General features: G+C 40.8%; 1 protein-coding gene across 1 annotated transcript in view; it reads right to left on the minus strand.

The window, feature by feature from the left end:
- Window positions 1-559: 559 nt before the first annotated feature.
- FGD3 (FYVE, RhoGEF and PH domain containing 3) overlaps window positions 560-13,490 on the minus strand; it is a 119,880-nt gene continuing 106,949 nt past the window's right edge. Inside the window, exons 16-19 of the mRNA XM_050904795.1 lie at window positions 12,469-12,591; window positions 10,326-10,478; window positions 7,738-7,878; window positions 560-1,540 (exon numbers count right to left, since the gene is read on the minus strand). Coding sequence (XP_050760752.1) covers window positions 1,316-1,540; window positions 7,738-7,878; window positions 10,326-10,478; window positions 12,469-12,591 — 642 coding nt within the window. The 3' untranslated portion in view covers window positions 560-1,315. The remainder of the gene's footprint in view (window positions 1,541-7,737; window positions 7,879-10,325; window positions 10,479-12,468; window positions 12,592-13,490) is intronic.

The following is a 13,490-nucleotide window of genomic DNA, read 5'->3' on the forward strand; positions in this document are numbered from 1 at the left end:
GATCACTAATTTTCAACAATCCTAACACACTCTGGCTGTATGGAGTAGCTCGCTCTTTCTACCAATATCAGAAAATGTAGAAGGCTGAAGAGGAAACAAAAGTTAAACCAAACCATTTAAAAATACAGTACTGTGACAGATTTTATTTCATTTTTATCAGTGCTACATGCTTACTACCACTACGAACAGACATGCCTTTTTTTTTGTTTTGGTTTTTCTTGGTTTTTTTGTTTTTTTTTTTTAAACCTATATTAAATGTTGACCTAAAGCTTGCTGTGCCTTGGAAATCTGGCTCAGGAGTTAACTGCATGAATTTTTATTTAAATAGATAAGCACTTAAGTTTGAAAATAAGACAAATACAGGTGAACAGGAAAATTAAATTACAAATTCAGTTCATACAAATATCTCTTATTCTATGCACTAAATCCTGTTAATTAGCTGAGATCTTTTAAAAATTCTTAAAATACTTATGAAACATTATTTACAAATTATATAAATAAATCCTAGGTCACTTTTAAATTAACCAATACAACAAAAAAGTCACCTTTTTGTACTGTGTGTACTAAAAATGTTCTTGTTTATTGATCATAACCCAGTTGGCAGTATAAAACGTTCGTTCACTTACATCAAAATGGGTCCAAATAGAAGGAAGGAAGGTATTGGTTTCAAAAGAAAACAAAACAATATTATAAATGCTTAAAATCAATGAGGCTTCTTAATGTTCTTTTCTGCAGGGTTTGCAGTCATTTTTAGAAGTCCCTTCTACAGTATTTGTCTTGTGAACAGGTCATCTCAAAATAGCAGAGACATAGTTTTAGCAAAGGGAAAATATTCAGTACATTGCTCACACTTCACAAAGACCTTTTACCAGGAGGGAAAGGACAGAGAACGGAATGTCAGTGGCCAGCACAAGCCTTTACAACATTTAACTTAAAAGGCAGCATTTATAGAACTAATCACAGACTATACACATCCTGCACTGAACAGCAATCAAAAGGACTGGAAAATATACATTTAGGAAAACAAGAGACCAATGGTTTTCCATTACTTTTGTTAAAATTAATGCTTTTCTCCTTGTCTTTTGTTTTAAAACCAGCATCGACACCACCAACAACTACAACTACCTTTTCCTTTAACATAATATATGCCAGGTAACTACTGTACGTGAGAAATGTACAATAAAAGGAGAGAAACCACTGAATTTCCTATGCAGACACATGAAAATATAAAGCCATACAGATTCCAAAGTGCCATGAATACCAAATTCAAGTGATGATTTATAGCATGTAGGAAAGAAACTAAATGGAACTTGCTCTATGGGTTGCCGAGCCCTTCAGCTATATCTTCAGTTTCCCCTTTGGCTGCTTTGGTGAGAATTTCCATCCATTTCATCTGCAGTTCTTCATCTTCCGCACTGAAATACAGAGTTTGCTGGGACTGGCAAAGCTTAAAAACATGCTTCACTTCAAACTTCTCACCAGAACCTGGTAAACTGACTTCGTATCCAGGCAGAGGAATAGGACGTGGGCTCCGTCCATCCTAAAGAAGAAAGAACAGATGTAAAAATTCAGCAACAAATGGTATTTGAAATGGAGGAGCGGGGGTATACTGCATGGGGAAGAAAGATTTCCTCTCCATAGGATTAAAGAAACGCCTGCTTCAAACAGTTTAAAACTCGCTTTGAGGTAGTAAGATGCGATTGGAGATGCGTGACCCTACACCCGAGACATGGTCACCAGGCACGTGCTCAGGCTAGGCAGCTACACCACAACTCTTACCAAACCCGAGTGTCTCGGTGTGTGCTGCCGGCTGACAACCCCTCCGTGCTAGAGCCACAGCCTGCCATCCCTGCCCACAGAGCGAACGCGCACACACACGCTTAAATAAGCACATGAACGCAGTTCCAGAGTACACGTGCATTTGGCTCCTCGTTCAGTACTGTAGCGTAGAAAACAGAGAAGAGGACATTGACCGCTTAACTGAAAACCATACAAGGCAATGACTTATTGGTGCTTTATTCTTCTTCTTTAACAGATTCCCCTTCACAGTAAGAATATAGATCCAGCAGTGGCATGGCTGGGGATTTTCATATAATTTCACATAACTTACGCATGTTGTCTTTTACAAAAAAACCTTTGCATTAGGTACAGGCAACCATCCGATTGCTGAGAATAGTTCGGTATAGTCCCTTTTGAACCTCATGGGACATTTGTAAGATTGGTTAAAAGGAGACAAATAAGCAGAGCTGGACACTGAGAGGCACAAAGACAACTACCAGGGAAGAGACTTTGAAATAAAAGAGAATTTCAGATCTTAAATCAATCAGTGAATCTTCTCAGAAGGTCTTGGGTTATTTATAACGCCTTTCAGAGCTGTCAAGGAAGTCGAAGCTCAGATTCTTGAACATCCTTTAAAGGCCAGATTAACTCATAGATCTAAGGAGCGATACAGCTCTCTAACAGTCACACCTTGGAGCATCAACCAATTCCTCTACTAAGCTCTCAGGAAAGGCGTACTTTGGCAAGGCAGGGTGTGCCATGACCAAGCAACTCGTTTCAACTGATGCCAGCAAAGCATTTTCAAAGGCGGGTCCCCAAACTGAAGTCTAAACCACACAGGCATCAAGCATCTGTAAGAAGCTGTTGCCTCTTGTAGCAGCTACTTGTGTAGCAGCCTCATACCAAAGTTAACAAGGCATCCCACAAAGACGTGGCAGAGTCATTCTTTTGTCACCCCATACTGAAAGCAGATGACTTAGTAAATCTGGAAGGGGACCGCAGCTCTGAGAACAATGGCAAAAAAAATCTACTTTTCTAACACTTAGACTAAAGTAATTACTACTTGTTATCGTTATGCAAAAATGCCAGAGTCCATCTGCTTGAAGACCAAGCGCTATTCAAGGAGATTTACAGCAGCTTTAGGTCAAACCCTAAAAAATTCAGTTCCTATTTGAGTGTAAGTAGTTGTCTTAAAAGCAGCGTACAATTTCTAGATTCTGACACCACAGCCGCATCCGTATAAACAAGGAGGTGTTGCACATGCAGAAGTTCGAACTGGCATGTACGGAGTAGCTCTAGACCTGCATACATGGCAGTGCTAAAGCAAGCAAATATGGGACTGATGAACACAAAATACACAAGAGCACATGCAAGCTCAACCATGCCTGCTTCACCGATCTTGGTTTAGAAAAATAGACACTAAGACTTGTCACATGTAAAATTGGAGGTTGCCCATGACAATGAAACATGATATCGTTTGTAGCCAAGAAGTGCAGCGTAAGAGCAAATTGATGTTTGAATTGTACATGTTACACCTACCCAACATGTGCAGACAGAGGCAAATTAAGCAGACTGCCTTTGGTTTTGCTTCCTCCCTTTTCTTAATATGATGCCTTTGCCACTTTCTCTGTACCTGCCTGATCCAAAAGGAAGGGATTTAAATTATCTCTGAAAAGCTGCACTACTGACAGATAAAGGTGAAGCACTCAGCCTCGAGTCATACCACACACCCAAACCAGATCTCTCTGCAGGACCACGCGCATCTCTGGATTGCCTCTGCCACTCAGCCCTTCCCCTCCTACCTGGAGTCCAGCAAATCCAGGGGCTATTCTGCACCCATGAGGAATTCAGGCCCTACACCGAGCACGTAAGTAGGATTTACAGGCCTTACAGAGAGATAAATTTCATATTCCATTTTTAAGAGCCTACTGGATTTGGCTAGTTGTTTTTTTTTTTTTAAATATTTCTGTATGCAACGTACTAGGGTTGCATGGTATCAGTATTTCATCAAACCAAACTACCCAGTGCTGAGAAAAGCTTCGCTTTACGGTTGATTTCAATCATTTTCCTGAGATAGTGAGTGATACACAAAAATCTACTGGATGCGTAATACTGTCAATAATCAAAAGCATTGTGCGCTCATCCTAACTCTAAGCAGCATAATACTAATGGCTTATTTATCTAGGGAATTACGGCAGCATTTATATATTGCTCTATTACAGCCATTACAACACCCAGGGGTTAAGATTTGGGAATGGGTAGCTCAATTCCACCATCTAGGCAGTTCTATTTCACGCGCCCCTCCATACAGACATCCCTCTCGCACTGCACATCTCTTTGCAGCATATAAGCTCTCTTACACAAATATACAGAACAACAGTTACCCACTGAGGGACCACTATCATTTTCCCCTCCTACTTTTGAGGGGGCATAGAAAATCCTTGGTTCTTCCACCCAACTCCACTCCCTACCCACTTAGGATCTAATCCCAACCTTGCACAAATCGTTGAGAGACTCCCGTGACGCGATGGCGTGCCAAGATGCAAAGCTCTGCAGGACCATGAAAAAGGACAGGCAGAGTTTCACGCAGGGCCAATTAAAGCTTCACCTAAACAGGGTCAACAGACAAGCCACAAAAATCCTTCTCTGAAACCCTGAGCTCAACTTCAAACTCAGCTACTCCCTTATTTTCTAGGAGTCAATCACATTTACATGATGGATAAAAGATTTTTTCTTCAGAATTTATAAAGCAACATCTTCTCTTGGATCAAACCTGATAATTATTATGTACACTAGCTCTCACTACACTAGCTTTACCCTCCGTATTTCTCCAAAATTCATTACTTCTCTAGCTACCTGAGACTCCTTAATTCTGCATTTCTCAATCAGGTGGAAGTTAATGTCAGAGCTGTGGAGTTGGCTGTGCATTTTACAAGGCCAACGGGGGCAGAAGCTCCAGGTGGAGCCCTTGGAAAGACAGACTAATTTCTACAAAATTGCTGATCCTTAAGTTTGAGGTGGTCTTTGCTTATAAGCAAACTCTTATAATTCCACTCAGGCAAACATGACAAACAGCTGCACAAATTCTGTCTCAGTTTGAGGACATAAAATTGGTATGATTTCCATACCTAAATAAGCTGTGAATTTTATCCTCATGCATAAAGCCTTATGCAAGACTTAAACCGTGAACACTCAGGGGATTAATTCATTCTCCTGGAACAAGGATCTAAAGCAAAAGAGCAGTTTTCTTGCTATTTTAAAGCCTGCAAGTCGTATTTCCATCTGCACTGGCATCCCTTCTTCAGTGTGAGGGCCGGAGGTGCAGAGGATGAAAGCTGTCAGGGCTTTTACTGTATCAGAAGCTCCAGATTCAGCTTGGTTTACTCCTTCTTCCCAAGAGGCAGCTAGTCTTTCTGTTCTTTTTAAAAATAATCCCCCAACTTTCAAACTCCTACAGTCACGCTTCACTTGGTCTGTGTTTCAAGACCTTTAATGCCATTGTTGGCAATATTATTCCCAAAAGGCACCTCTTTTTTTAGGCACTGAAATGCTTCTTTGCAGGCCTAAAGAGGTTTGTGAGATGCATCGAGGTGGTTGTACAAAACAAAACAACGCCTGGGAAAATAACATTCAAGCACGTGAGTGGTTCCCGACTGATTCCAGACACTGGGCCACCAGGAAAGAAGCTCTGGAAGAGATTTTTCTCAGAAGTCTAGTGTATACGATGTAAACCAGAACTAACAAGAATGTTGAGTTAATATCAAGGAATGGGATTTGCTTCATAATTTTTTCCTTCAGTTGGATGCAAATTGAAGAAAGTATACGAGTGGGAACGGTAGGCCCTTGAAGAAGGGACTCATTTTTGTTGTTTATAGTCTCAGCCTGCAACTGGTGATTCCTGATAGTAAATCCTGGCTTGGTTACTGAATGTAAGATAGATCAACCTTGTCCTGTATGCTTTCTTGCCGCTTTATTGGGAGATTTATCTCACACCTGAAATAGTTGAGGACACTAACCACTAAATTTAACTGTCATAAAATCAACAATCAGTGTCAAAGGCACCCTTTTCCCCTAAAAAATAGGATCTTACTAATAATATCAACAGAGGCTCAAGATCAAATTTGGCAGGACATGGAGCAAAGAACGTAGCATCTGAAGCACAGAAGCTCCTCCAGCTTCCAACCCTGGCTTTGGACGACTGTCAGGAGGGCACCTGGAGAATCGAGCATCATTCTGCTGTGCACTAAATACAGCTGAGTGATGTTCCATGGGTTATTATTTGTGCTGTCCTGTGACAATTGGTTGGGCACTAGGAGAAATTCTCTTTCTACGTCACACCATGTAAGAGGCGTTGCTTCCTCTTAACCCCTCATTCCAGTCATCTCTTAGATGACATATATTGCTCCTGGGTGAAGAAGGACAAAGAATTGAGACCCCTCTCCCTCTATTCCCACTCTCCTTCCCCAAGCCTGCCTGTGTGAGACACTCTGGCTTGGTTTGTATGGGATACAGGGCTTGCACGGGTCCTTTGCTGAGGCACAGCTTTCACATCAGCTGAAAAGTTACGCAGCGAAGCCATTCTCTCTGCTTTGCTTTTTAAAGCTTTTCTCCCTTTCCCCAGACTCTGACTCCAGAGACAGCTAAAGACTGGGTTTGTTGCACTCGCTTTAGTGCTTTGTCTGAGGCCGTTTGCTTTTTCAACTTGTAATTTCAGTCATGCATCTCCCGTTGACTAGGAGGGAAGCCAGGCAGCTTGCTGCCCGCGGGATGAATTGGAAGCTTAGCCTGTGTGGGGTTTGAATCCCAGATGAAGCCAAGTGGGCTGTGTCTGGAGCTCCAAATTCAAGCTTTCAGTCTCTTGAGCACTACGCTTAAAACATTACACACACTTGTTTAAAACCAGAGGTGTTCTTGCTGACAAGCAGCAAAACGAACACACTTCTAAGGACAACGTGTACTTCTTGTTGAACATTTGCTATGGGGTAAGCTTTACGTTGAATAGCTTTACAAAATCATGGCTAATATTTAGTTCCCAGACTGTTCTTAGCTACAGCCATACAAACTGATGCTAATAAAAAGCAAACCCTTCATATCACTACAATTACAGCAGGGTAATGGTAGGCTGAATTCGGACCCATTTCTTCTTCCATCCCACCCAGGAGATAAAGCAAAGCTGTATATAAATGTGTCAAACGCCAAATACAAAATTGGATACGGGGGATCTCATTTCAGCATTTTCATTCTTTATCTTCAGCACTAAGGAAGCATGACTGATATTTCTATTTTGGATATTCTATCTTGGATATAGATAATTCTATCACTTGACTTTCATCACACACAAATGCTAGTTAGCTTCAACAGCACACTTCAAAAAAAAAAAAAATGCTTACCACAGTAATTGTTTCAAGCACAGATAAAATCACATGATGCTACGACAAGGAGCTTTACCAAACACAGTCCATTTTCAGGCTGAAGAACATCTACATTTCCACAAATTCCTCCACCCTCTCAACCCAGAACTAGGTTTAAAAAAAAAGAAAAGCTTGAACCAGCAATTCCAATATTCAAACTGCTTCGCAGCTCTATACATTTTACAGGAAAGTGCTTTCCCTAATGACAGGGTAATAAAATCTTTGAATATACCTGTCTGAAACCTCTAAAAAACCCAAAACATAACCAAATTATCCTTGTTTTGCCCTTTTTTGTTAAAAAATGGAAAAGAAAAGCTATGAGCTTAAACATTTGCTCACAACTGTATCAGCAGTAACTACAGATAACAAGGAAATCTGAAATCTCTGAGGCTTTGTGCTATATTCAGAACACCAAGTTCATTTTTGTTGTTGAAACTAAGCCAAATCCTTTGACCTATTTCTCAGCTTGACATATTTAAACTGAGGCCTTTTTTTTTTTTTTTTTTTTTTTTTTGCTGTGTGTTAACCTTCATGAACGGCATTTTACCTGGCTACTTCCTTGCAGATACAGAACAAGAGGTTCAGTCTTGGGGACGGTCACCCACATTTTGTACCAAGTCTTCCCTTTTTCAAGGAACTGGAGGTAGCTGCTGAAGAGGCTGTTTTCAGCTGCTAAGATGCTTTGCTTCTGGATGAAGGGAAAGAAAAAAAAGAAGAAAAAAAGAGCTGTTTCCGTTGATGCTTACACAGGCAAAATACTTAGAATTCAGTACAAAACATACTTAAGGGAAGTTGTCCAGAGTCAAACAATACTGTAGGGCAAACACTGGATAGCCCATAACTGAACAAAAGTTTAATCGTTATTATATACCATCAAGAAATAGCACAATTCCATGTAAGAGAGGCAGATGCTGAACTACTGTTCCCAACGGACATGAAGTTAAATTCCATCTCCACCAAGTAAATTGAGAATGGTAATTAAGATGATGCAGCTAGTTTCTTGCTTAGCAAAGTAGGCTGGGAGATGATTTCAAATTAATGCAAAAGGTGTATTAACAGACACTCTTGTGCATGGACGCAGAGAGACGTGAGCCAAATCAGAGAGCACGAGGGCAAAAAGAGATTGAAAGAAATTTTTGTCTTCTGATAGAAAGCGAAGAAAAACAAAATTCCTGTTCACATTAGACTTTGCACAGAGGTCTCCTGGGGATTTCTGGCATCTGCTAATAACATCTGTAAAGTGGCAATCTCCTCAGCTGCTATTAAGCTGGTTAAGAAAGTTTAATGTAAATAGGAGGGAAAGAAAAAGACCCGCTCTGATCTTTCTTTTTTATACACCTACTTTCTTGCATTTTACCTGATCCTTTGAAGATTTAGCAGAAGGCTAGAAGCCTGAGCATATGAGGGAAAAATGACTCTTTTCCTTGGGTTTTTACAGCTTTCTGCTGTAATCTGCTTTCTAAAGTAAAGCCATAGGTCACATTTCACTGGTTTGCTTTTCGTCTTTTCAAATTAACAGAGCTCTCGGCTGGGTAGGGGTAGGTTTTCACTTTACTGGCAAACAGCTCTGCTGAAACAGTGCTAGAAAGTTTATCATGAGTCACCGCAGACTATACTGATGCTTATTAAGTGCTCATCATCTGTAGGCATAGCTGTAGTGTATATTTGAAGTTTTTGATGGTATCAAGCTCCGGATCCAGAATCTTCTCTGCACTCCGCAGAAGTGGTAGTTCAGGGAAAGGCAATGGGCATTTGTAGCTTTACCCCACTTTGTACTTCTGAGATTCTGGAGGCGTTTGGGTGCAAAGCTGACAAAGCACCTGAGCAGCAGTTCACTCTGGGACCCCGTGCTGGTGTAATTTTACCTGCGTAGGTACATTTAGTAGCCTGGAAAGAAATACGACATGCTGGGAAGCAGAGCGGGGCAGGGTCTAAGAAAAGTATTTGAGGAAGCATTTATTACAGCAGCTCTGGATATGCACTGGCAGGTTTACGTTTCTCGCTCACAGTCTAGCTCTTTTCCACGTAGTTTGGTTCTGATGAGGAGTACAACGAGGGCGGGAGGCAGTCTGATGGCTCTGAGGGGTGGCTTCCAGAAAGATGTTTTTCAAGGTAAGATGTTTTTCAGTATAGGCTGGAACTGTTCCCCAATTTTCCATGCAGTGCTCAAAGCAGGATGGTGTAGGTCAGCGTATCAGGGGGAAGGATGATTTGCAATGAAGTTAAGTTCTCAGTGTGTCAGTGGCTCTTTCAAGAATCTGATGTCCCTGTGGGTCCACTTTCAATTGAGATGAATGTCCTCTTTTACACATGCAGTGACTTCTGGCTGTATTTCACAGGTAAAATAAATAAAAACCTTTTCTTCAAGGTGGCCCGTGAAAAGCGTGGCACGTAATGGTACTCACAGCTCTGCTCGTGGTCTAAAAAAAGCATTGGTAAAAGAAGGTTCAGTTCTTGTGAGTGAGGATAAAACAAATCAGTCTGCCAACGTGTTTCTTGTTCTTGTGAAAAATAAGAGTAGGATGTGCCGCTATCATGGTATAAAGCTTGGTGACATCTGTGGCAATTGTGCAGCAGTAGTTTACACAGTATAATTTGTGGAAGTCACGTCTTGGAGAAAAGAGTCTGCATTACAGCAGGTTTGAGAAAGTTTCAGTGAATCCTGATAGTCATTCAGAAGCTTTTGCATGATCAACAAGAAAAAATTCATTTCAATGGTATTTTGGCAGGACGTGGAGTAAGGAGTGCAAAAGTATCTTCTATATGGAGTTAAAAGCGAAAAAGAAATCTTATTTTGCCAAGTTTTGCCAATAGTTACTGTGCACAACTCAGGACTAGAAATGCACCATAGTTTTTCCTCTTTTTTGTTACTTTGAAAGCTGAAGCTCAGCTGCAAAACCTGTTGCATCCCTGTATGATCAGCATCCTATGATGAACGCTCGCCATTTACAAACAGCATTCAGGCTGCGTGCACATTCAATAGAAGTTCTAGGCCAGAGGGTCAAATATCATGGTGGGGAAAAAAAGATAACTCAACAATTTTATTTGTTTTAAATAAATACATTAAAAAAAAAAAAAAAGAGACACTCACAAGGACAGCTAGCACACCAAAAGTTTCTTAGCTAAATACGGTACCTCTGCAGCTAGTCTTTTCTTTTGTTCTCCGACTGCTTCCACTCCAGGGCTGCACGGGCTTGCTGGTAACTGCAGAAAACACTCTTTACACACTCGATTATGACGGCTATTATCTGCAAGTGGTTTAAACTCGGAGCATTTTGCACAGATCACCTGTATCAGAAAGACAGTGCTTTATTAGGCATCATTAAAACATAACCTTTCTCCAAAGAAAGTGACTTGCAGAACGGTTGTTATTAAAGTAAAATCTGGAAAACTAATGTAAGCGTAAGATAGAGCGACTATTATAATATTTACTTTATCTACCTCCATTAATAATTAACATTTTTGTGATCCCATGCTGTGTACCAATATACCCAATTAAAGACAACATATGCCTTTTGGGAAATATTTTATGATTAACATCGTGCAAGTTTGCTTTTCTTTTCTTATAAGCCTTTATGAGTCAAAAAGCACTTAGGTTGACAAAGCAATTAGTGCCTTTTAATGCCAATCATAAAACGGTCTAGGAAGGTCTGATTTTCAGAGTAAAGGTGGCTGGTGCTTCCTCATCAGTTAGGCAGTTCAGCCTGATAGAACTGAGGAATCCAAAAATCACTGCCCATTTTAAGAATGTAGTCCCATATATTATCCATTAAAAACTATTTGTCTGATGCCAAATTACCAACTTTCGATTCTTTTCCTCAGCTGCCAAGAGCACACAATGACACATCAGTCCCATGAAACCAGCGCTGTGAAGAGTGATGGATCTGCAGCTCTGGAACCTGTTTTCACGCTTAGAATCTGGCTCTACCACGTGCTGTTGCACCAGGGAGAGAAACCGTCCCCCTGGAAGGCAGCGGCAGTCAGCCCAATTCGATATCCATTCTGAATTTACTGTACAACCACAAACACCCTTCAGGTCCAAGTATATGTTATTGTATGCTTCACTGCAAGACGTTAATTACTATAGGAAGGTAACAGCCTTAATTCAGCAAGTGTTAAGTGCAGCACCATTCTGCCAAGTTATATAAACAAAAGCAAGCTAGCATTTTTAGAAACATGATAGTCTTTCCTTGAGACGAATTAACTTCTTTAATTTGAATGCTATTGCCACATCACAAAACATCGCGTAACCAGCAACTGTTTAACAATAAATTATTAATAATGTGATTCCTGTTATCTCTCTGTCGATGGGGGAAAGCTATTATTTCATTTCTTTAATAATACTGAGCTTTGCAATGGAACATTTTAAACCTCCAGAAATGTATTTCTTTGTTTCAGTAATTATTAATAAAAACAAACCCGGAAGGTTGAAAATCCCAACTCCAGTGCAAAAGCGTCTCTCCTCCACAGTAATTTTATTTCAATTGCTGAGACTGAGGTTTCTTTAAACATCTTAACTATACATTTAGGTCTCTCTTCAGCTGAAAATTTATCTCCACTTCAAATGAATAATGGTATTTAAATAACATTATTTTGTACTAGTTACATGAGGAACACTGAACCATGAAACTCAAGTCACAGAAGGCAGGTTTCAAGTCATATTACAGAAACCAATCTCATCTTGGCTGTGGTTGTGATTTTTTAGAAAAAAACCTGAGCATTAAGCTGTCAGTGAATGGCACTGGGGAAGGGTGGCTAAGTGCCTTCAGTAACCTGACCTTGAATCTCTAGGACCGATTTTTTTTTGACTTTTCAAGCAGGAGGAAACCACTTTGGCGCAAGCTATTCTTGACAACTCTGCTTTAGGGAAAGAAGAACCCACTCATCTTTAATATTGTATGTTCAGCTGTTCAACCTAGAAGGAGCTGCTGTGTGAAGTAAGGCCGTCAGGCGGCCATTCTGTTTCTGCAAACAAAATATAGGGGACAACTCCCTCCCCAGATACACGCACATCCCCAGGGAAGGCACCACCTTTCTTTTTATCCACTGAGGCACTGGAATTGCCTTTAAAACAGCACAGACCTAGGCCCCTTGCACCAGAGTTTTTCTCTTTTTTCCCCCCTGATTCCCAGGGAGCAAAGCAAGTGGAAAGGTTTGCTCTGTCAATGATGTGCCATGAACCAGAACGTCTTTTAGTTCCTGCACTGAAAAAATACAAAATTCTCTTCAACGGTCTCTGCAGAAGAAACTAAAAAGCTCAGTGCATTCTGATACTTACTGCCCCACACTGCTTACAGTGGTGCCGCCTTTTAGTGATGGAGTTAAAGCTTTCGCTGCAACTCTTGCAAGCCTGTTTCTCCTTGTCTCGCTTGGATTTGGAAGATTTCCTACAGGAATCACTCTGAAATGAAAAGTACAATTATGTGATTTAAAAAAAAAAAAAAAAAAAGATCGCAAAACAATTCATAGAGTTCTCCTACTGACAAAGATCCTCTTTGGGTTTCACACCATTTTAAAAAAGAATTCACGTCAACTCTGCTGACGGCCTACGGCTGGATGGCTGGCTCAGCCATCGGGTGTTTCTGGTGTGCCATTACATGCTCTCAGATTGCTAAAGTCAATTCCTCAAGTCCTTCTCTGCCCACTTGTGCCCTTACTGCCGCTGGGCGACCTCATCTCACCGTCTGTTGGTAAGGAAGAAGAGGAACTGGCAACGTGGGCTTCTCAAGAAGAGCTTTCCTTCCGGCACTCACCTCTTCTTCCCTGCTGCAACGTGACTTGGTTAAGGTAAATGTTGTTGACTTTGCGAGTGCATTGTAAACTTCCGTTCGTGGGGAGGAGATGAGAAGGTTTTGGGAAAAATGGCTTGACTGAAGAAGTGAACGGTGCTGGCAGTGGATTTTTGCACCACCCAACTTCAAATGCTTAATTTAGGAGTTTCCTTAGGCTCCCTCCCCGACTATGATGAAACATAAAGCTCCTCAGGAAGACAGGGACACCTACACGGACCTACTATCAACTGCTCTTGGCAGGAGACACTTTCTATCAGCCGTCTAGATAGCAAAGCAAGTTTAGCCTCTTAAGCTAAGCACCTAAGCTGGTACATAAAGTCACGTGGTATAATTACACCCAATTGTACAATTTTCTGATAAACTGAAGAGCATTAACGTGACAATGTGCAGTTCACAAAAATACAACTTCACACAGAACTTCAAGTAGATCCCCTGATTTGTTTTCTTTTTTAAACAAATAAATACTATTCCTCCTTCCTAGTCAGGATGGCTATGTGCAAGGGAACAG

This window comes from Gymnogyps californianus, chromosome 13, assembly GCF_018139145.2.
Source record: "Gymnogyps californianus isolate 813 chromosome 13, ASM1813914v2, whole genome shotgun sequence".
In the NCBI taxonomy this organism is placed as follows: domain Eukaryota; kingdom Metazoa; phylum Chordata; class Aves; order Accipitriformes; family Cathartidae; genus Gymnogyps; species Gymnogyps californianus.